The 21,307-nt window shown below is 44.0% G+C and overlaps 1 protein-coding gene across 1 annotated transcript in view; it reads left to right on the top strand.

Annotated features, from left to right (window-relative positions):
- Positions 1-21,307, top strand: part of KCTD19 (potassium channel tetramerization domain containing 19) — a 22,370-nt gene extending 1,063 nt beyond the window's left edge. The window contains 14 exon segments of the mRNA XM_081871876.1: positions 2,512-2,662; positions 5,289-5,480; positions 5,907-6,038; positions 6,210-6,432; positions 6,999-7,159; positions 8,805-8,902; positions 10,146-10,288; positions 11,062-11,145; positions 12,054-12,159; positions 12,759-13,359; positions 17,439-17,633; positions 18,898-19,052; positions 19,414-19,515; positions 21,157-21,307. Of these exon segments, the coding sequence (XP_081728002.1) occupies positions 2,512-2,662; positions 5,289-5,480; positions 5,907-6,038; positions 6,210-6,432; positions 6,999-7,159; positions 8,805-8,902; positions 10,146-10,288; positions 11,062-11,145; positions 12,054-12,159; positions 12,759-13,359; positions 17,439-17,633; positions 18,898-19,052; positions 19,414-19,515; positions 21,157-21,270 (2,457 nt within the window). The 3' untranslated portion in view covers positions 21,271-21,307.

Below are 21,307 nucleotides of genomic sequence, written 5' to 3'. Positions count from 1 at the left end.
TATTGCCCAAATAAGATGTAAGCTGTCAAAAGGCTGATAAGTTAGAGCCCAGTTTAATGGGACAACTTTCACAACAGTAGTTTCTTCTCTGGCTGCCCTGGAACTGTCCTTTTTGGAGTGTGGAACAGTTTATAGGGATGGTTGTGCATCTCTGTCTGGCTGGGAAAGCAAGTGCCTGTGTCAGTTGTACAGAAACCCTGGCAGAATTAGAAGCCAAAGCAGGCAACAGCTCAAGTTAGGCTTAACCATGGGCTTAGAATGTGGGAGCTCCATGAGAACTCATGTGCTCCCAGCTTCATCTTACAACTGGGTTCTTTCCCACTACCTGTTTTTTACCAGCCATAAGCTGCTGTAGCTTCTGGACTGGCAAGCTACAGCTAATAATTTTCTTCACATTCATGATTGGAATCCCAATGTGAGTTTGTACACCCTGGTTAGGTGGCTAGTGTTAACTGGGTTTGCCAATTTGCATGTCTGGGTAGTGTGTGGTGAATGACAAGCAGAATACAAAGGAAGGAATCTGCATGCAAGAGGAGAGAGGCCTCCCTCATGCCAAGCCATGGTTCAGTGTTACATCTGAGTTATGTATTCAAGCTGGCAATCAAAGCACTGAGGCAGATGGAGCAAAGGCAATTAGATTGAGGAGCCTGAAGTCCAGGGAAACAAAAGCCCAAGAGAATAGTAAACTGGGAGTTCTTCTCTTGTCTAGGCAGAAGCCAAAGCAGAAGCTATTTATACCTGGCTTGGCCCATCTGGAGGCCTCTTTATGCCTGCTTCACTAATGGGACTGTTGTGGGATCACCCTCCCCACTTTCCTGCTGTCTCTGAAGAGGACCCTGCAAGTCCTAAGCGTACTATGGAGCATGATCCCTCCCCATCCTGAGTTTTCCACTTCTAGTTCTACATCCTCTATCCATGAGATAAGTTCCATTTCATTCAAGGGGATAGACTGGGCAGGAAAAGTTCTCAGTGGATTGTGCCTCCTGTGTCAGTGTTTTAAACCAAACCTAGGTGATGAGGATTTACAAGACCCACCTCAGTCTTCAGCTGCTTGCCTGTCTCACTTTCAGGCAATGAAACGGAGGGCACCAAGACCAAAGGTTGGCTTTGTTCTCAGATGAGGCATCACGGAGAACGTAGAGAGGGAAGGATGCCTATCAACAGGTGTGGGTGGGACCTGTCACATAGACATGTGGGTGCAAGCTGGTTGATGAAGAGCTTCAGGGCTACTTAAAGCTGTTTTTTCCCTACAAGGCACAATGAATTGGACAGCAACACTGATTTATCACCTTCTTAAATTACTCAGTACCCTCATTAAGGACTCATCCAGACTGCCTTTGTGCTGTGTTTCTAGGCACAGGTCTGGACTTTAAAGCTGCATGTCTGAGCACTGTTGTTTTTTGTTCTGGCACTTTCCCCAGGAAAACCCACGTTTTACCGCTGAATTGGAACAAACAGCAATCAGGTTTTCCACATACTGTATTGCCATTTGCTCCAATTCAGTGGTAAAATGCGAGTGTTCCCAGATAAAGCGCTGGGACTAAAATAAACTGTTCTGACACAGTGTTTTAAAGTGTGGACCTGTGCCTGGAATGCACAGTGCAAAAGGAAGTCTGAATGAGCCTTATGACAGGTTATAATGGGTCAGCCATGAACTGTCTGAGTTGACAGTAATTTACACTTCTGAATAGGATATAGATTATCTTTGCTAGGTTTCACGGGTCTGACTTGCCCTTTATTAAAAACATCTATGGCAGATTCCTCCTAGGCTTCTCCTGAAGACAGAAAAATAAGTTGGTTCCACTGCCTACATTGCTGAGCTGATAAGCAGTTATGCTGTTTGTTGCAATCACTCCCTTCTTCACACAGTGCATAGTTAAACTATGGAATTCGCTCCCACAAGATGCGGTGATGGCCACCAACTTGGATGACAAGAGGAGTGGACAACTAAGCAGGACCTGAGTTGTTGCTGGGCGTCATAAGTGGGGAGAGCAGTGCTGTTGAGCTCAGGTTCTGCTTGCAGACTCCCTATAGGGGCATCTGATTGGCTACTATGGAAATAGAGTGCTAGCCCTCTGGGCTGAGCCAGCTGCAAGGCTCTTGTGTTTTTCTGAAGCCTCCCTAGCTGAGCCTCTCCAGATGCCACCTCAGGAAAAGGGAGAGAAGCTACCTTCCCTCTTCCCCCTTAGTCCCTCCTTAATGATGGAACAGAAGCACATAAAAGGTTTGCCAAAGGGAAGCATCTTTATGAGCCTGAAAATAGCATCATATAGCTTAGAATAGCGCTTACATTGATGATGATGACCACGGGCTTATTAAAAACTTTAAGCTTTGCATTGCTTAGGAACTCTTACTTTGTACTGAAGCAAACATCATTGATGGCAGAGCCGAAGGACAGTATCCTGCTATGCGCACCATGCTGTATTGCAGCCCTCCTCTTTTAACACTCCTATGATTTTGTTTAAATATAATGGAAATGCATGCTTAAGAGATGTTTGCCTGTCTTAACAGACCTTAGACAATTTGAAGGAAGGAAAACATAATTTACGTGTCCGTCCTGCGGATATACCAATAGCTGAAAGAGCATCTATGAATTACTGGAGAACACGAAAATGTATCAGCAAGCCTTCAGAATTTCCTCTTAAAAGTCCAGCATTTACTGGTAAAAGTCCATTGTAAGCAACTACTTAAGGTTAGACAGGACCAAAATGACAATTGTAGTGATCATCAGCAAACATCTTGGATAATTTTTATAAACTTCCCCTGGCTTCATTCAGCCCACATGATCCCATGGATGGAGTGTGGGTTAAGCCCAGGAGACGTGGATTCCAAGAAAACTCAGTCATTGTTTATTTATATCTCCCCATCCCTCAGATACATTAACAGGACTACCTAAAATATAATATTTAATAACACATCACATGAATACATTAATATAAGCTTAAAGCAGCAGCCCTATAAAAGCATCAGCCAAAAAGCATAAACACCTAGGAAAACAAAGAAGCCTTTGCCTGATGGCACAACAACTTCAGAGTGGTCACTAAGTGAGCCTCTGGGTGGGGGGTGGGGGTGGGGAGAGACCAGTTCATAATGTCTATAACATTATTAGTGTTTCACATCGAATGTAACTGATCCATAGAAAGGACTCTATGAACTGAAAGCTGAAACACTGTATGTACTTTTGTTACCCAAGAAAATCTTCAGTAAAAACAATTAAAAACAAAACCAGGTGCCATTGCTGAAACAGCCCATTTGCTGATAGCAACTAGCCATATCTCAGACAATGGGGGAACCCAGCGAAGGAACTCCAATGCAGATGTAAGTGTAGAGGCAGGTGAGGGGACGGGCCATCATTCAAGTACCCTGGCCCTATGTCAAGAAGGGCTTTACAGGAGAGGACTAGTGGTGCAAGATGCTTGCAATGACTCATTCCAATTAAGCCTAGCAGCTGTATTCCCAAACCTTCAGAGGCAACCCCAGGTGGCTAGGTGAGCAGATTACAGTCATTCACTTTCAGTTACAATCACATATCTCAGTAGGATTATAAAACGAGTTGATGTTGATGTTTAATTGTTTGGCTGCATTCCAAATCACTGTTCATCCTCCTAATAAACTTTTGCCTGACATTAATTAGAGTGCTGCCCCTTGGGTCATTTGCTCTAGAATGAGGCTTGCTTTATTTTTCACTCGTCTGGGTTATGACAGGATAAGTAGCATGCCCGTGAAGGCGCTGAATGTGGTTTGTTTGTTTTTTAAGTCCTCTGGAGAGAAATTAGCAGTTGAACTTAGGCACACTGCTAAGTTGTTTGTGACAAAACTCTTAATACAAATTTGTATAATTTTGTGAGAAACATCCCCTGAGAAACCAAACGGAAACCAAGTTCCTGTCACTTTTGGTCCCAGAGGCGTGATAAAAGGCGGCAAGGCACAAGACCAGATTCATTTTGCCCTCTAGAGGTAGGAGGCTGAACTGAAAGTTGATGCTCATTGATAAGAGAGAGTTGGGTCTATTATACAGATACTGCCTTAGAGTCACTGGTACATATTCCTGTAATTGAGCAAAGTCAAATGTTTTATTTACCCAGATGTCTTTTCAGTTGAATTGTTATTACTAATTGCCTTTCTTTTCTTAATTGTTTTCAATCTGTTTTTTATATTATATATTATTTTTACTACGTTTTACCAAGCTGGGTACATCATCCTGGGTACTTTAGTAGAAAAATGATGACATATTTTTTTAAAAAATGCTGTCTTTCTGTATTATAATTACTACTACTACTACTACTACTACTACTCAATGCCACAAGCAACAAAGATTTTATAAAGCCCAAAATACCCCTATGTAATAAGAAAGGAGAGAGAAAATGTGTGTGATATATATATATATATATATATATATATATATATATATATATGAATGAGATTATAATAACCGGTGCTATTTTTCTAGAAAAAGAGGTGCTGGAGCTCACAATGAATTTCTGCCTTGTTCTCTTAGAATGGCAGTGGTGCCAGAGCTTTACTTCCCTTCATTTTTAATTCCTTTGTCACATTTACTAAGATTTCACTATTCCCTTTATTGAGTTTATACCCATTAAATATACTTCAGATTTGTAAACTGTATTATGAGTTTTGTTTAAATCAAATGGTGTATAAATTTTATTAAATAAATAAATAAATTAATAATGACCCAGGCTAATCTTTTGGCATAGATAATCCCAAAGCTTGCTGAAGATCAACAACTATGTGAGGTCAACTATTTCTTTGTATTTAATTTGCCGGGTCTAAAAAAAATGCAAATAGCATTAGCCAGCACAGATTATCATGAGCTTGATTTTAGCAGTTGGAATTTTTGCTCCCCTGCTTGCACCAGTGGAGAATTTCTTCTCAGTTACAAATACCAGCTTCAGATGAGGATTTTTCCACAGGACTACAGCAAGGAAAAACGGTTAAGCTTGCTTCCTAGCCTGCTGGGATTCCTAGTGATTATCAGCTGCAACAGCTGGTGCTATTTGCCTGGGATGTCGTGTGTAGACTGGGGTCACACATCAAACACTGAAAGCACATTGCTTCCCCCAATGAATCCTGGAAACTAGTTTGTTAAAGGGTGCTGGGAATTTTAGCTCCATGAAGGGCAACTTACAATTTCTAGGATTTTTGGGGGAAGCCATGTGCTTTCAGTGTATGGTGTGTGTGACCCCAGGCTCTGGATTCAGATTTCTAGTCCTTTATCTGCTGTCTCTGGTCTTCTTAGCTCCTTGCTGACATTCACTTTTTCTCCCTATTAGGATTACATGAGAAAGTCCCCCTAGGACTAATGGACACTCCGTTGCTAGATACTGAAGAAGAAGTGCATTACTGCTTTGTGCCACTTGATATGGTTGAAAAATATCCTTCCTTGGTCAATGATGACAACTTGCTGTGGCTGTCTGACAATGCTGTGCTGATAGAATGTGAAAGCAGCGAGTTTCGCTTCATAGGTAAGCCTTTTCCTTGAGGAAGACAGCAGCAGCAGGAGGCAACAAATAAGCGTTTCCTTCTATTTCATTTTTTAAATTATTATAACACCCTTTCTACTACTAATATGCTACCAGAGGCAGTCTCAGAACCACAGGTCATGTTGGGGCAAGTGGAATATGTGGGAGTAGGATGTGGGTTCAGGTTTGGTTTTGGTCTTGGTGCCCTGATGGGTAATCTTCAAGAGAGTGGTGAATGGGAGTGCAACCCTGAACTTTCAGCGGCTTTCAATTATTGTTGACCACAGTATCCTCCTGGACCAACTCTATGAACTGGGGGTGGGTGGCACTGTGTTCTGCTAGTACCTATGGGAGCAGGTTCAGAGAATCAGGTTGAGGTCTTGCTACACTCTGGGCTCATCTTTGTGTTTTTCATTTTGTAATTTCTAGCTAATTTTCTTCGCTCAGAGAAGATGCTTTTGCCCGACAACTTTTCCAACATGGATGCTCTGGAGGCTGAGGCTGAGGCTCTGGGGATCCCCGAAGTCACAGAAGCAGTGAAGACCTACAAGAGGAACCCTGGTGTGGTTCTTAATTGCATCTTTCAGTGTAACTCATCTCTATATTAATAGATTTCAAAATAAAATGGGGATTGGGCCATGGGACTTTCACTGGATTAGAAAGTCAAGAGAGGTATAAAATATAATCAGGATTCTTAATTGTTCATTTCTCATTTGTACATTTCCCTTTTAGGAATCTACTCAGAGGGAACAGCTGACCTTCAAGGCGTTGTGAAAAGCACCATGAAGAAGCCGCAAGCTGTTCAGGAAGCAGCAAGTCTCCCTTTGTTCCCAATGGCGCTTGGTCTCTTGGTCAAATATCCTGACTCTGCTCTGGGGCAGCTTCACATGGAGAGTACCCTGGATGGGAACAAGCTCTATATATCCGGGAACGGAGTTCTCTTTCAACATGTCATGTATGTCTTTTTGCACCAAAGCAGAACCAATTAGCTGTTAGTGTGCCTAAGACCACTGGGGTGAGGTGGGATAATTGACCTTGCACTATGCTCAAACTCAAAAGAGAGGAGCTTCTCAATTGAAATTGAAAAGAGCATGACTGGGTCTTTGAGCAATTGCTGTGCCCCTAGAAAAAAGGGGAATCATTGGTGGCTTCAAAATATGTAGGGAAATGCTTTGATCTTAATACATTTGACCATACACCTATTTGGTTTTACTTTCGTGTACTTTGATGGCATTGTTTGTTTGATGGTTAATTTATATGATTCTTGACCATGTTTGCATTCCACCAGCCTTAATTACTGTTCTTCAGGTGCACAATTGCAATTGAAGGTCTTAGGCACACTGAAGTTTCTCTTAGTTGTCTAATGAATCTGATTTAAATAAAATTGGGAGTTGGGGTGGTGGTGGAGAGAATCCATGTGTAGCCAAAATAGTAGGAAAGAAATCAAATGGATATCTTTAAAAAAAATGCAAAAACAGATAAAGTAATTTCTTCCAAGTCTATTCCCCCTTTTATCCAAAGGAATTGGTTAGGCACTTGCAGACTCCCACTTATACGGAAGATGTCTGAGCTTCCTGAACTCTGTGCCTATTTGGATCAAATGGATATCATATATGAGCCAATGAAGGATGCCTTGAAAACTTTTCTAAAACAAAAGGCACCTTTAGAAACCGTGGGAAAAGGTAAGTCAGCTGTTACTAATTTGACCCTTCTTATTGAGTTTTAAGGGAGGGAACAATGTCTTTTTAGTAATGAACAACATGGAATATTGAAGCTATAAAAGAGCAGAATATGAAACGTTAAGTTTGAACCAATGGTTGTTACAAAATAAGTAGTCATTCCCCACAATATGTTTATTGTCACTAACATTGCAAATTACCTTATAAGGAATATCATTGCATTTATGTCCATAATACTCTGATTTACAATTATAGCAGCTCAATCAGAATTCCACAGAAAAGTATATAACTGCATGTAACTGTAGGGATGTGAAGGCAGTCTGCCAGGTGTGCTTAGGCACACCCCAATGCTTAAAAATAAACCACTGCATATTCTCCAAGAGGCCTCGGGGAATATGTGTATCTTGTCAGCATTTGGCACATTCTCCAGGTGATATGCATAACCTCCAAGACACATCAAAGAAAGTGCATATTTTAGCAGAATTGTGTACACTGCATGTTTTGTGCATATCTTGAGAGCTATTATACATTCTCTGAGCAATATGCATTATATCCAAGAACATGCACACTTCAGCATAATCTGATTATTGCAGTGTACAAGTAACCTCAGATAATCTGCAAAAAACAGCAACCTAAGTAGGGACTTTAGTGGACTGTCTGTAAGCACTGGCAGAGGAACAGGGGTGCGGGGGGAGTGCACCACCCCTGGTGGCACGATCCCGGCAGGGTGCCATCGTGGCTGCCCCCTCCCTGTGCTGGGCGCCACACCCCTGGGTCGCGCGCCAGCCATGCCCCCCACCTGCTCTCCGCCGCCCGCCTTGCCGGAGCTTGAAGCTCCGCCACTGTCTGCAAGTGATAGCTGGCAACTGTGATGATTAAACTGAAGTTATTCTGCATATATATGCAGCAACTTTCTACACATAAGAACCCTGCTGGATCAGACCAAAGATGCATATAATCTCACATCTTTTTCTCACAATGGGCAAGTAGATGCTTCTTGGAAGCCCACAAGCAGAGGAAAAAATGTTCCATTTGGATTCGTTCAAAGAGGCTCCCTGTAACTACTGATCAGTGGTTACAGCGAGCCCCTCTGAATGCATTCTCACAGCTGATTGGTGGTTACAGTGACCTTCTTTGAACTTTGGCAGGTGGCAGACACCTAATGTCAGGTGATTTACTGCTGTCAAAATTGGTCCACAGTGGTAGAATTGGGAATCAGGCCCACTGGCTAGATCTAATTCCGCAATCTAGTTATAAACTTTCTGACACAGTGTGCTGAAGTAAGACTAGAGCAAATTTTGACCTGCGACTGCAAAGGAGTCTTTGTAAGCATTAATAGAAGTGAGCAAAAAATGACATTATGTTGAGTAATTGGCAATATGTGCATGAATGCTGAGCTGTAGGTTGGTATGGCTATCATTGCCCATGGGCCAGCTGAAAACTGCCCTGCTCTAAGGGCAAATGGTGGGGAAACTTGCTTGAAAACTTGCTTTTCGAGTTCAGTAGATTATCTGCAGCTCCTTGCATGGGCAAAACATTTGTATATGAGCTTGCAATAGGGAGGGATTTTGTGGATCAAGGGTGTTCACCACATTGACAAAAGCAGCAATGCCTTTAAAATTGCATTCTGTTTCTCTTTCACATGCAGGCTGGGCAGCAGGACTAACAGTCTTTTCACTCCATCATATTGTCAAAGTGTATGTTGGAAGTCACTGGTATGCAACTTACTTGCAAACATTACTGAAGGTACAGTTCTTAAGAACGTGTGACATTGCCTTTCTTGCCTTTTGATAGTCTGAACCAATTTAGGCCAATTTAGGCCAATTTCCTAAAAGCACTGAGGTGCTTGCACTGAACTGTATCGGCATACTTGCGGGAGGTGGCACTAAACTTCATTTCTGCTAGCGTTTTGGCATGAAAGGTTCTGAGCTCACCTTGTCACACGCTTGCTTTCTATGGGCATCTTTTAACATGTCCCCCTCCCTACATCCTAGTGGAATAGTTCATATGAACACCTGAAGCTGCCTTATCCCAAGTCAAATCATTGGCCTGCTTGGCTTGGTGCTCTTTACTTTCCCAGCAGCTTTCCAGTGCTTCAGGTTTAGTCTCCACCATCTTCAGTTTAAAGGGTTAATTAACTGGTGATGAGAGAAGACTCTTCTCTGCCTGAGATAGTTCTGGAGAGACAGCCAGAGAAAGCTACAAGGAAGAAAACTTCATGGCATACAAATAATCCTTAACTGGATATGCTGGAGATTAAACCTGGGACTTTGCAGGCATACTTGATAATAGTGTTACAGACTAGCACACAAACTGAAGGTAATTCACACCTCTACAGTACATGCTTTATTTACACATATATACAACCTGTGTCTAGACCGAGAGAGCACAGTTCATATCGCAAGAGGTTCCTGTTCTTCCCATTGCTGCAGCCTCATATTCCAAGAGACTCCAACATCCTGTCTGACCTTCTCTGCAGCATAAAATGGACTGCTTGCCTCATGCTCTAGCCTACCCATCCCTGCTGCCTCAGCTTGCAAAAGGGACACTTTTCCTGTTCACTTACCTCATTGCTCACAGCATTTCTGCCCCTCCCTCCTGAAACTCTGGACTTTTGTCTCTGCTATATCTCACCTCAAGGAGAGGCTTTCACCATTTTCTGTCGGGCCCAGGGTGTATGTGTTATTGGCCTTCTTAATGGATTAATGGCTCAGCTTGACTCATTAGCCTAACTAAATCCAGGGTTTCCTGTGTTTGGCCCAGTTTAATCAAACTTTGATTAATTATAACTTTTACTAAATCCAAGAGTTATGAGTGGTTTCCGCTCACAAACTCTGGCACCCAGAACCTATAATAATACATTTTCCTTGTGGAGTAGAAAAGTTGTAAGGGTTGTTTCATTGTGGGTGAGTGTGGGCTTTCTCTTTTAAACAAGTTGTGCTTCTGTTCTTCTTTATGGCATTGGTTTGTTTGTTTGTTTTTTTGCCAGTTTCCAGAGCTGCTGTCAAATAGCAAAAAGGTGTATTGGATTACTTATGGTCAGGCTCTCCTCATCCATGGAGATGGACAAATTTTTCGACACATCCTTAACTTCCTTAGATTTGGTAAACTCTTCTTGCCTTCTGAATTTAAGTAAGTGAAATGGTTGCCATTTCCTGTGTTCCTAACATGGTCAGGTCATGATTAATGCAGCCTTCTCAACCAATGCAGGACAGCCACATGGGCTTTGTCAATTGGAAGTTTATGCTTTGGCAGAAGTGGTCTTGGGTGGAGGGGCTGCAGCAAGTCCTCCCTGCAATCTTAAACTCACAGCCACTATTCAGTGCCACCCGTCAAGGGAAATTGGCCTAGGCATGTCCCATCTGGATGCCTCCTTCCTATTAGACAGAGAGTGGAATGCTGGCTACTTCTCATAAAAGTCCATATTCTGGTGCTGTGTGAGGGATACATGTAGTGCTGTCCTGTGGAGGTGCCAGTTTCCATCTACTCTGCTTCCAGCTTGGCACTACAAAGGAACTGAGGTGGAGCCTCCTCTGTTTGCTCAAGTCTCTTCAGCTGTATCATGTGATCCCGCCTGATCTGGATAGTGGGTGGAAGATATAACAACACACTGGGCCAGTGCGGACTTTCACAGTAAATAGCCAATGTTCCATTTTGACTCACACCCAAGATTTGGTGTGAGTTTGCAGCAGAGTGTAAGGAGGAGAAACCTGTTAGCTCTTGAGGGAACATGTGCCACCCTGATATTTTAAGATGAGACATGAGCTTCAACACGTTTTTTAGAGCACCTGTATTTGAGTTGCACAGTCTTGTTTATTGCCAATAATGTTTTTACAAAGTTTGACAGGGCTCTCTGCGCACTTGATTTGCATAAACAAGCCTTGAGTTTTGTTTCTAATTGTCAGAGAATGGTCTCTGCTGTGCCAGGAAGTGGCCGCGTATCAGATCCCTTCTCTTGTCGAGGCTCTTCATCAATATGACACATACAGGTATCCTCAGTTTCTTTCTCCTTTATCTTTTAAAAAAATCACGTATCAACTCATATTCTACCTTTTTTGCAGTATAGGACCCAAGGCAGCTCCCAGTACAAATTAAAACAAATACTGCTAAAAATACACAGCATTGACACAATACAGTGGTACTTCGGGTTACATACGCTTCAGGTTACATACGCTTCAGGTTACAGACTCCGCTAACCCAGAAATAGTGCTTCAGGTTAAGAACTTTGCTTCAGGATGAGAACAGAAATCGTGCTCTGACGGCGCGGTGGCAGCAGGAGGCCCCATTAGCTAAAGTGGTGCTTTAGGTTAAGAACAGTTTCAGGTTAAGAATGGACCTCCGGAACGAATTAAGTACTTAACCCAAGGTACCACTGTACTTTCATGACATGCCTAATTTTATAAACTTCTATTATGTTGCCTCTTACTCACCTTTTCTCTAAACTAAAAAGTCCTAAACATGACAACCTTGCCTCATAGGAGAGTAATGCTGCACCCCTTTCTCAACTTTGCAATAACTTTTTTGAGGTTATTTTGAGATTTAAATAATGGCATTAAAATATCAGCACTTTTATTTCCAAATCCTTTCCTGATTATTCCTAGCATGGAATACATTCTTTTCACAGCTGAAGCACACTAGGTCAACATCTTCATCAAACTATCCACTAAGTTCTCAAGGTCTCATTTTTCCATGAATTGATACAGCCAACTCTTCCTCTAGCTTTTGCTCACAAACTGCTTGAAATTTCTACTTCCCCCCTCCATTTTTTCAGTGTCTACATCTTAATACATTTTGAAGATGCAGGCAATATTCTTAAATACGGAGGCAGGCACACTACCTCCAGAGCCATGGCTGACTTCACAGATGATTCTTGTAATGTGAAATGTTTTATTTACAGGTTATGGGTGCAACAACAGGAAGCTCAAAGAGCAGCTTTTCCATTTAGAAGTCTTGAGATTGCAGTGCCAGAGAAAGAACAAGATTCTGGTGAAGAGCCTCAAAATGTAAGGTTATTCTTCACAATGTTATCATTAAGAACATAAGAAGAGCCTGCTGGATCTGGCCACTGACCCATCTAGTCTGGCTTCCTGCTCCCACTGTGGCCAACCAGATGCCTGTAAGAAACCCACAAGCAGGACCCAAGTACAAGAGCACTCGCCCCTCCAATGGTTTCCAGTAACTGGCATTCAGAAACAAACCTACCTCCACCCATGGAGGCAGAGCATGACCATTGTGGCTAGTAGCCATTGATAGCCTTACCCTCTTTGTCTAACCCTCTTTTAAGGCCGTCCAAGTTGGCAGTCATCCCTGTGGTTTAGAATGAGTCTACCTTACAAACCTCTAATGTTTAACTGTCTTAACTTTCTCCCAATCATTTCTGAAAGGTTCTATAATCCTCAGCATTTCTCAAAGAGCCCAAAGATACAAAAGCAGCTGCCACACCTCATAAAATTATAACAGAATCCTGTTATATTGCTTCTAAGAGAACTCAAAAGCAGGGAACTTAAAGCAGTTGGAAAACAGGATACATTGACGCTGCCAAATTACACTCTATCTTAGAATTTTAATGAAAATTTTCCCTTTCCCTTTCTTTTCTTTTTAGCACTCCTACATTGCTGTGGATTTAGACCAATGTGCCAATAGCTGGAATATATCTAGAAATACACAAGACCTGGAAGAAAGAGACAAAGTGAATGAAAAGTCCCCCCATATTTCCCCAGCCAAGGGATCAAAGCGAAGAAATAACTGGGAAGGATATAGCCAGTCCACAGATGGGTGGGACAGTTCCTGCTGTTTCAGACAGCCTGAAAGGAAAAGAGGAGCAAAAGGCAATTTAAGCAAAAAACCTGAAAACAGAGACACTCCCATCCAGAAGCTCATTTCCCTAGTGCAGGGATGGGATATGGCGAACTATCGGTGCAGTGAAGCCCAGCAGGTGGCAACATCCAATGGTGTCAAAGTGGCTGAAGAGCCCGAAAGGAGAGTGCCTTGCAATTTCCCACCAGCCACTTGCTTTGGGGTCACCAGTCCTGAGCTCACAAGTAATGGGCAGCTGCCGAAAGCTGGGCAGTGCCTGCTGGGCATCCCGGCTTCTGAGGCGTGGCTTGTCAAGATTGGAAGACAAAGCATTTCTGAGGAGGTTTCTTCAGTGGCTGAAAATATTGCAGCCAAGGAACTGAGTGGCCAGAAAGAGAGAGAGAAAGGTGAATTTGCTGCTTGTAAATTAGCGCTCTCTGAGGATGTCAGGAACAAGGAGTGCCCTCCTCTTTTTCTCTCCCCCCCCCAAAGCAGGGGTTGCTGGGACCTTTCCTTTCTCCTTGCCCCTTCTGCCTATACATAATGGCTTCTTGTTCACAGAGATGTGGGATTAATAATAATAATAATAATAATAATAATAATAATAATAATAATTTTTTTTTATTTATACCCCGCCCTCCCCAGGCATGGCCGGGCTCAGAGCGGCTTACAAACAATAATAAAAACAAGAAGAATGATTACAACTTAAAAACAAAAATAAAATACAACATTAAAATAATGGAACATTAAAATATTAAAATGTAGCCTCGTCGCAGGAGGAGAAGGAAAAGAAAAAAAAGAGAGAGAGGGAGGGAGGGAGGGAATCAAATTGGCTCCAAGCCAAAGGCCAGGCGGAACAACTCTGTCTTACAGGCCCTGCGGAAAGAAATCAGATCCTGCAGGGCCCTGGTCTCATGAGGCAGAGCGTTCCACCAGGCCGGAGCCAGAGTTGAAAAGGCCCTGGCTCTGGTTGAAGCCAATCTAACTTCCTTAGGGCCTGGGACCACTAGGGTGTTGCTATTTATGGACCTTGAGGCTCTCCGTGGGGCATACCGGGAGAGGCGGTCCCGTAGGTACGAGGGTCCTAGGCCGTGAAGGGCTTTAAAGGTCAAAAGCAGCACCTTAAATCTGACCCTGTACTCCACCGGGAGCCAGTGCAACTTGAAAAGCACTGGGCGAATATGCTCCCATGGCAGAGACCCCGTGAGGAGCCTCGCTGCAGCATTCTGTACCCGCTGGAGTTTCTGGGACAGCTTCAAGGGCAGCCCCGCATAGAGCGAATTACAGTAGTCAAGCCTGGAGATGACCGTCGCATGGATCACTGTGGCCAAGTCAGGTCGGGAAAGGTAAGGGACCAACTGCTTGATGCGGTGAAGGTGGAAAAATGTCGCCTTGGCTGTTGCTGTAACCTGCGCCTCCATGGAAAGGGAGGCATCAAGGATTACACCCAAACTCTTAACGGAAGGCAATGGCACTAATTGGGCCCCCGCAAGGGAAGGGAGTTGGTCCCTCATCCCCATGCCATCCCGACCTAGCCATAGGACCTCTGTCTTCGAAGGATTTAGTTTCAATCGGCTCCCACGAAACCATCCAGCCACAGCTTCCAAGCATCTGGTCAGTGTGTTCGGGGTCGAGTCGGTGTGGCCATCCATCAGCAGATAGAGCTGAGTGTCATCAGCATACTGGTGACAGCCCAGCCCAAAGCTCCGGATAATCTGGGCAAGGGGGCGCATAAAGATGTTAAAAAGCATCAGGGAGAGAATTGCGCCCTGTGGCACTCCACATACCAAGGAGTGGCGCGACGACATTTCCCTCCCTAGTGCCACCCTCTGTCCCCAACCAGAGATAAAAGAGCACAACCAGTTACGGGCTATGCCCTGTATCCCCACGTCTGCGAGACGGTGGTCCAGAAGATCATGATCGACCATGTCAAAGGCTGCTGACAAATCTAAAAGGATCAGCAGTCCTGACCCGCCTCGATCCAGTTGTCTACGGAGATCATCTGTTAGGGCAACCAGAGCCGTCTCCATCCCAAAACCAGGACGGAAACCGGACTGAAATGGATCTAATGCTGATGTTTCCTCCAGAAACCTACCAAGCTGTTCAGCAACCGCTCTCTCAATTACCTTACCCAGGTATGGAAGATTTGAAACTGGGCGGTAATTGGATAGGTCTAAGGGATCTAATGAAGTTTTTTTAAGAGTGGACACACCACTGCTTCCTTCAGTTCCCCTGGGAATGTCTCCGTGTCAAGGGACAAATTGATAATTTCAACCAGGGGGGTCCGCACAACATCTGGACACTCCCTAATCAGCCAAGACGGGCACGGATCGAGGAGGCAGGTGGTGGGCCTACCAACTTGGAGGAATCTATCCACATCAGTAGGGAGTATCCGATCGAAATGGTCCAACACTGGACCTGAAGTCAGTCGAGGGGCCTCCAGTTCAGTGATCAATCACCTCTTTATTCATGATAGAGAGGGGTTGGTGTAGAAGCAGGTGGGGTGGATATTATCTCATTGTCATGATCAGGCCACTTCCTGGTGAAGTTTGGTCTTGCAATGATTACTCCTGTCTTCAGCGGTGGGGGACCTCTGCTGGTCCACCCTTGGAGGTTGATGGCTTTAGGGGATTTTTCATTGGGTAGAGCAAGTGATCCTATTGAGGCTCTTGTTTCATTGTGGAACAGTGAGATGACTGGGGCCTTTGACACAATTGTTCCAAAAGGTCCTCTTTGGCACCGTGGAGACCACTCCCTGGTACTGAAGAGCTGTGGTTGATGAAGTAGGCTGGATGAAGACTGGAATACAAGTGACAGAAATCAGTATAAAAAGAAAAAATGAAAGAGGAAAACAGTGATTAACTTCTCCTCCTGCAAGGAGCATCTAAGGGGAAAATCTTCATGATTGTTGCTCTGTGTTTAGCAATTAGAGGTAGAAGCTGCAAGTCAGCTGCCTCTGTGAAGTTGCTGTTTCGAAAGCCCACTTGGGCAGGGCCTGTTCTTTAATTGCTTATGGGGATCCATGAACTGGTTGCAGGGATCTTTAAGGGATTAAGTCTCTAGCGTTTGTATGCAGAAAGAGGAAGGTTAGCTATTTTGGCAGTTGTTCTTCTGCTTGTTCCCAGGCTTCTGCAAGTTCATGCAAGCTCCACGGTTGCCATAGAGGGCTTATTTAGCTTATACTTTGCCGTGAAAAGTTGCTTGAATTGTTCAGGACTGGGCTATTCATATCTGAATAGCTTCATATTTATTTATTTTAGGGGCTTTTATCTCATACAATGAAAAATGTAACACACCCATCAAACAGCATAAAAAGAGTCAAGAGTTGGATGGTAAAGCATAAATAAAGGCCTATGTGAACAGGTGTGCCTTAAGTAGGCAACTGAAAGAAACTACTGATGATGCCTGCTTAATATGAATAGGCAAGGAGCTCCAGGCCAAGGTGCAGACACACTGAGTTCCCTGTGAAAACATCATGTGGTACCCTTCATAATGCCTCTATGCTGGGCCGCTATGAGGGGCAAGATGGTCTCTCAAGTCAGCTGTTCCCAAAGAGAGGTCCTCTTATGGATCAGTAACTGGTTAAGAAATAGGAAGCTGAGAGGAGGACTAAATGGATAGGTCTCCCAATGGAGGGATGTAGAAAGTGGGCTCCACCAAGGATTGTGACTGGGGGTTGTGTGTTTTACTTTCTTCACTCTAGAGTTAGGGATGAACAGTGAGGTTGCCAAGTTTGCTGATGATACCAAATTGTTCAAAATGTTAGAATAGAAGAGGATTGAGAGGAGCTGTAAAAGGAAATCAATTCATAAATAAGCTTAGCCTAACCCCAAAACTGAGTGAATGGGTAGTAAAATGGCAAATGAAATTAAAAACAAGTGTAAATTGATGCATGTGGGATCAACATCCCCACCTTAATTTCACTTATACTCAAATAGAACCAAAACTGGGGGTCACTGATGAAGAATGAGACCTTGAGGTTGTAGTGGACAGCTTGATGAAGGTGTTGATTCAGTGTATAGCAGCTGTGGAAAAAGGCAAATTCCACATTAGAGATGATAAGGAAAGGGATTGAGAATAAAACTACCAAATATCATAATGCCATTGTACAATTTCATGGTGAAACCACCATGGGTTTAGTGTGTATAGTTCTGGTCACACCTCAAAAAGTATATTGAAGCACTGGGAAAGGTATCAAAAAGGTAAAAGGGATGGAGCAACTTTCCTATGAGAAGGGTTGCAACACCTGGCACTTTTTAATTTGGGAAAAAGTGAATAAGAGAGAATGTGAAAGAGGTGTGCACATGCTGTGGAATACATGGGGTGTAGAACTGGCCACAGAATGGTGCCTCATTGCATTCCATGTCTAATACGACTTCCTAAATTCCATTGGTAGATGCAAGTCAGGGTGAAACATCTGATAACTTTTTATATATGCCAATCAATACATAGGTCATGTTAACAATTTCTACCCATTTCTGCCCAGGGACATTCCCTGAACAAAGCAGCAGTGCTATCATGGATGAGCCCCATGGGGACACTGGCTTGATTCTTAAAGTGGAGCATCCTCCGATTGTGGCTTGTGATGGTTCCTGCTCATCTCATGAAAGCAGCATTCTCTACAGCACACACCTGGAGGACATGAAAGTAGCCAGTGGCCTAGCACACCCCATGGCCAAAGGTACTGGGGATGGGAAGGAGATATAAGGAAAGGGCAGGGCTGAATATATCTCATCTGCTTTTGCTCTGAAGGGCGGGGGCGGGGGCGGGGGGGGAGGGACTTCCTCCCTCAAAAAATAGAACACCCCCCGATTCTGTACCCAGAATCTTCACTATTTCTCCTTGCAAAATGAGAAATTACTGTATATTTTGACAAGAAGCTCCCACTCTTGGAACCATTCCCGTAACAAAGATCTTGCCCTGTTGAGTTCAAGAAAAAAAAAATGGTTATATTGTGAAGGCCTTTTCTATTGTATTTCAGTGGGGTAATGGTGCTTCTTGAACATCAAATAATGCCACAAGTAGAGACTAGCTCTGAGCTGTATAGTGTCCAATAATACAATTTGGTAAGACTATTCAGTGTATCTGGGATTTTCTTCTTGGGCAGTTTGGTTAGTGAATGTCATGGGACTTGCATCTTGCTTAAGTCCTTGAGAGTGACCTGCTCTGCTAGGCCCCATATGCTGCTGCAGTTGCTCTCTTCTAGAGGCCCACATGGTTGGATTGTTGGCATCAGTCAGCAGTGTGGGTTGCTGAGTAAAACAGCTTTGTCTTCAGGCAGATTATGCTAGATTAATGGTCTTCAACCAGTGGGTCAGGAGCCACGACTGGGCTGCAGTTTGATTTAAGGAGGGACACAACAGCAGCAGCACCATGCAAAGATTTGACTAAAATATGAGAAATGGCTCCCTAAATGCATATTTTTGTTAAAAATGAAAATAACATAGAAACTTGCTTTATAGTAGGGAAAATTGCTTTGCAAAAGTATTAGGGGGAAATGTATGTATTGGGAGAAATTCACACTACAATGCTGCTGATTTTTTATTTTTTATATTTTTTTTCCAAACGGATAAGGAAATATAGAGAACCGAATTTAAAACTGAGAAACTGAGAGAAATAAAAATTGACAGGATCCCCTCCTCCTCACGTTTCCAACTTGCCTTGGGTAGTTTTGCACTGGCACTAGAATACTTGTGGATTGTGCTGTAACTAGCTGGACCTGTGGTGAACCAAGGATATGACTCCTTGGCCACACTAAGTTACAGGGCCAGGTAGGAACCATGGGAGGTGGTGCCACCAAGTCAGAAACAAAATGCCCCAAAGCAAAACCAAGATCAGTGTAGGCGGTGCTGTTTTTGTACTCAAGAGAGGGCGATGAGGGAGACACTGAAGGTCTGGCAAAGAAATGGGTGTTGATGGCACTCCCTAATTCTTTCCACTTATAGATATTGTCTTTCTGAGCTTTCCATTGTCACAAGAGGAGATTTTTTATGCCCGAAAGTGCCACTGCTTTCTCACCGATGTCATCTTGGATTCCATAAGGCAGAAGGACCCCAAGAAAATGACTGCCAAAGTCGAGCTGCTTGTGCAAAGGCTGTGGGTAAGAAGACAACATGGCTGCTCTTGGGCTTATAGAGGTCTTGGGTGCCAATCCCGAAACCATGTGGTCTCTTGGCACAAGCTCTGCTCGCCTAGGGCATGTCACCTGCTGAGACCTCCTTCCTAGTCTAACAGCGTGCCTGTGAGCTCTGGGAATATTTGGAGACCACCAAAAGGCAATAAGCTTTGCCCTGCCCTCATGTCTCCCTTCTTCTAAGGCTTCTGCGGAAGAGAATCCTGCAGCCATTCCTGCCTGCCTGGTCCTGGTCCTTCACCTCCCCCCCTTCCTCACAATCCTGCTAACTGCTCTTCTACGCAGTTGGCTGTGGAAAATGGTTGTTGTGTGCCCTCATTTCTTGCAGAGCCTAGAGATCACAGCTAAGGAGTTTGTGGCTGACTTGCTGAATGTGGCGCCCTTTAAAGCAGATAGTCATGCTTGTGAGAAGTTACTGAAATGGATTGAAGTAAGTGCAAACTATTGATTTGCTTCCTTTTGTAGTGGAGGACAGGGACTGCTGCTGACCCAGAAAGACCAGGCTCTCGCTGCTTGTTTTGTGACTTCCTCCATTTGATTGAATGGAAGGGCTGGGGGGGGGGGGGAGGGAGGAGGGAGAGCCTCAGAACCCACAGTGTCAGCTTGGATAACAGGTTAATGTTTGAGCAGAGCTGAGTGAAATTTGCAGGCACAGGAGCTCATTCTGAGGATATGAACTCTGCCAAATTGGTTCAGGATTTCACTTTTATTGAGTGCTTACTTTTCACTGTGAGTGTTCTTTAAAAGACAGCATCAACAAATGTATGTCACTTTTATTTCTTAGAAGAATTGGATGAAATTTGAAAGTCTATATGTCAGGTAAATGGGTGCAGGGTTTTTTATTTTGGCAAGGGGAACCTGTAAAGTTTCTTTTTTTAAGGATCCCTTTGCCCTATGGGGCCCTCACACCTCCTTCTCAAAGCCCAGTGCCTTGCTTACCTGGTTTTGGGAAAGTGGCATGAGGGCTGGGGTGTGTGTCAAATGTTGCTGAGGGCTACCAAAAAAAGCCTCAAGGGCTGCGTGTTGGACCACCGTGCACTAGCTAGTGGAACAGGTGAAGAAGGTGGCCAGTAAGCCTGTTGTTCTGCTGGACCATCCACATCCAGGGGTGTCAGGAGGACCTGGCCCAAACTATCCTAGGTACACCTTTCTTGTCCACTAACCAGCGTTCCTGGGGAGATGCTGTGGAGGGCAGACATTGGTTCAGAAAGTGGGGACACACACCATCTCCCTGTTAGTTGTGGTCCTCAAGCTGTTTTTGGAGCCACAGGGCCCTTGAATGCTGCCAAAGCCAGCCACAAAGAGCAGAGAAACAGCTTGAGATCTGTTTCTTCTGTGACCCTCCCAACAGTACTTGCGATTGGAAGTAAAAAATAGCTCCAGTAAAAGCGTTTCCCAATTCAAAACAGAACTGCATACCGACTCCTCTCCCTCACCCCTCCACCTTCTCTAGCATTTCCCATTTTTGCAGACGTTGAGGTACAAAATGTATCAGATTAGGTGGATGGGAACACCCTTCCAAGGCTTTGAGGTGGTTCTGATGCTTGGGGGGCCGGTTTGCTTTGCCACAGACTGTTTGGGAATAACTTTTGATTCTCAGGGAGTCTGAATACTTCTGAAGCAAAGGGAATCACCTTGGATTTGTGCCTCATTGAAGATGTTTGCATACAATTACTAAATTGCATTCAACCTTTTCATGCCCAAGTCCATCTTTAATCCTGACCTGCAGTGGAGGGAGTAACTTCTAAATTTTAAGCACGTGTCTCCTGAGTTTGGGTGGCCTTCTATCTGGACACACACACTTCAGCCAGTGATGGACTTTGGGCTCTCAAATTTCAGTGACACCCTGTGTGACACTAAAAATTGCTGACCCCCCCCCCACCTCTCACACTCTGTTCTACAGCATTGTTGTGGCGCCCCCTGCAGCATGGCTGAACCAGTTGCGCTACCCTAAAAGTGCCTCTGCTTCAGCTCTGAGGGTCTGGCAGCTGTTTCAACAACTGAACCCTGAAGGGAGAATGTCATTGCCACTCCTTGAGCTGTTGCTAGCCTATTTGTTTTTCCCTTTCAGTTTACTCTGCCATTTGCCTGGAAGTACAGTTGCTGCATTGACCTGCTCATAAAAAAAGGTTACTTTCAATCACTCTCTCATTTTGTCATAGGGAAATATTTACAGAAACCTTAATAAAACTGAAATCCTTTGTTTCCACCGTCCAGATAAA

The sequence above is a fragment of the Podarcis erhardii genome (assembly GCF_964252035.2).
Source record: "Podarcis erhardii genome assembly, chromosome: 7".
NCBI classification, from domain to species: Eukaryota; Metazoa; Chordata; class Lepidosauria; order Squamata; family Lacertidae; genus Podarcis; species Podarcis erhardii.
Note: the sequence above shows the minus strand (reverse complement) of the source record. Positions and strands in the feature narration are given on the sequence as shown.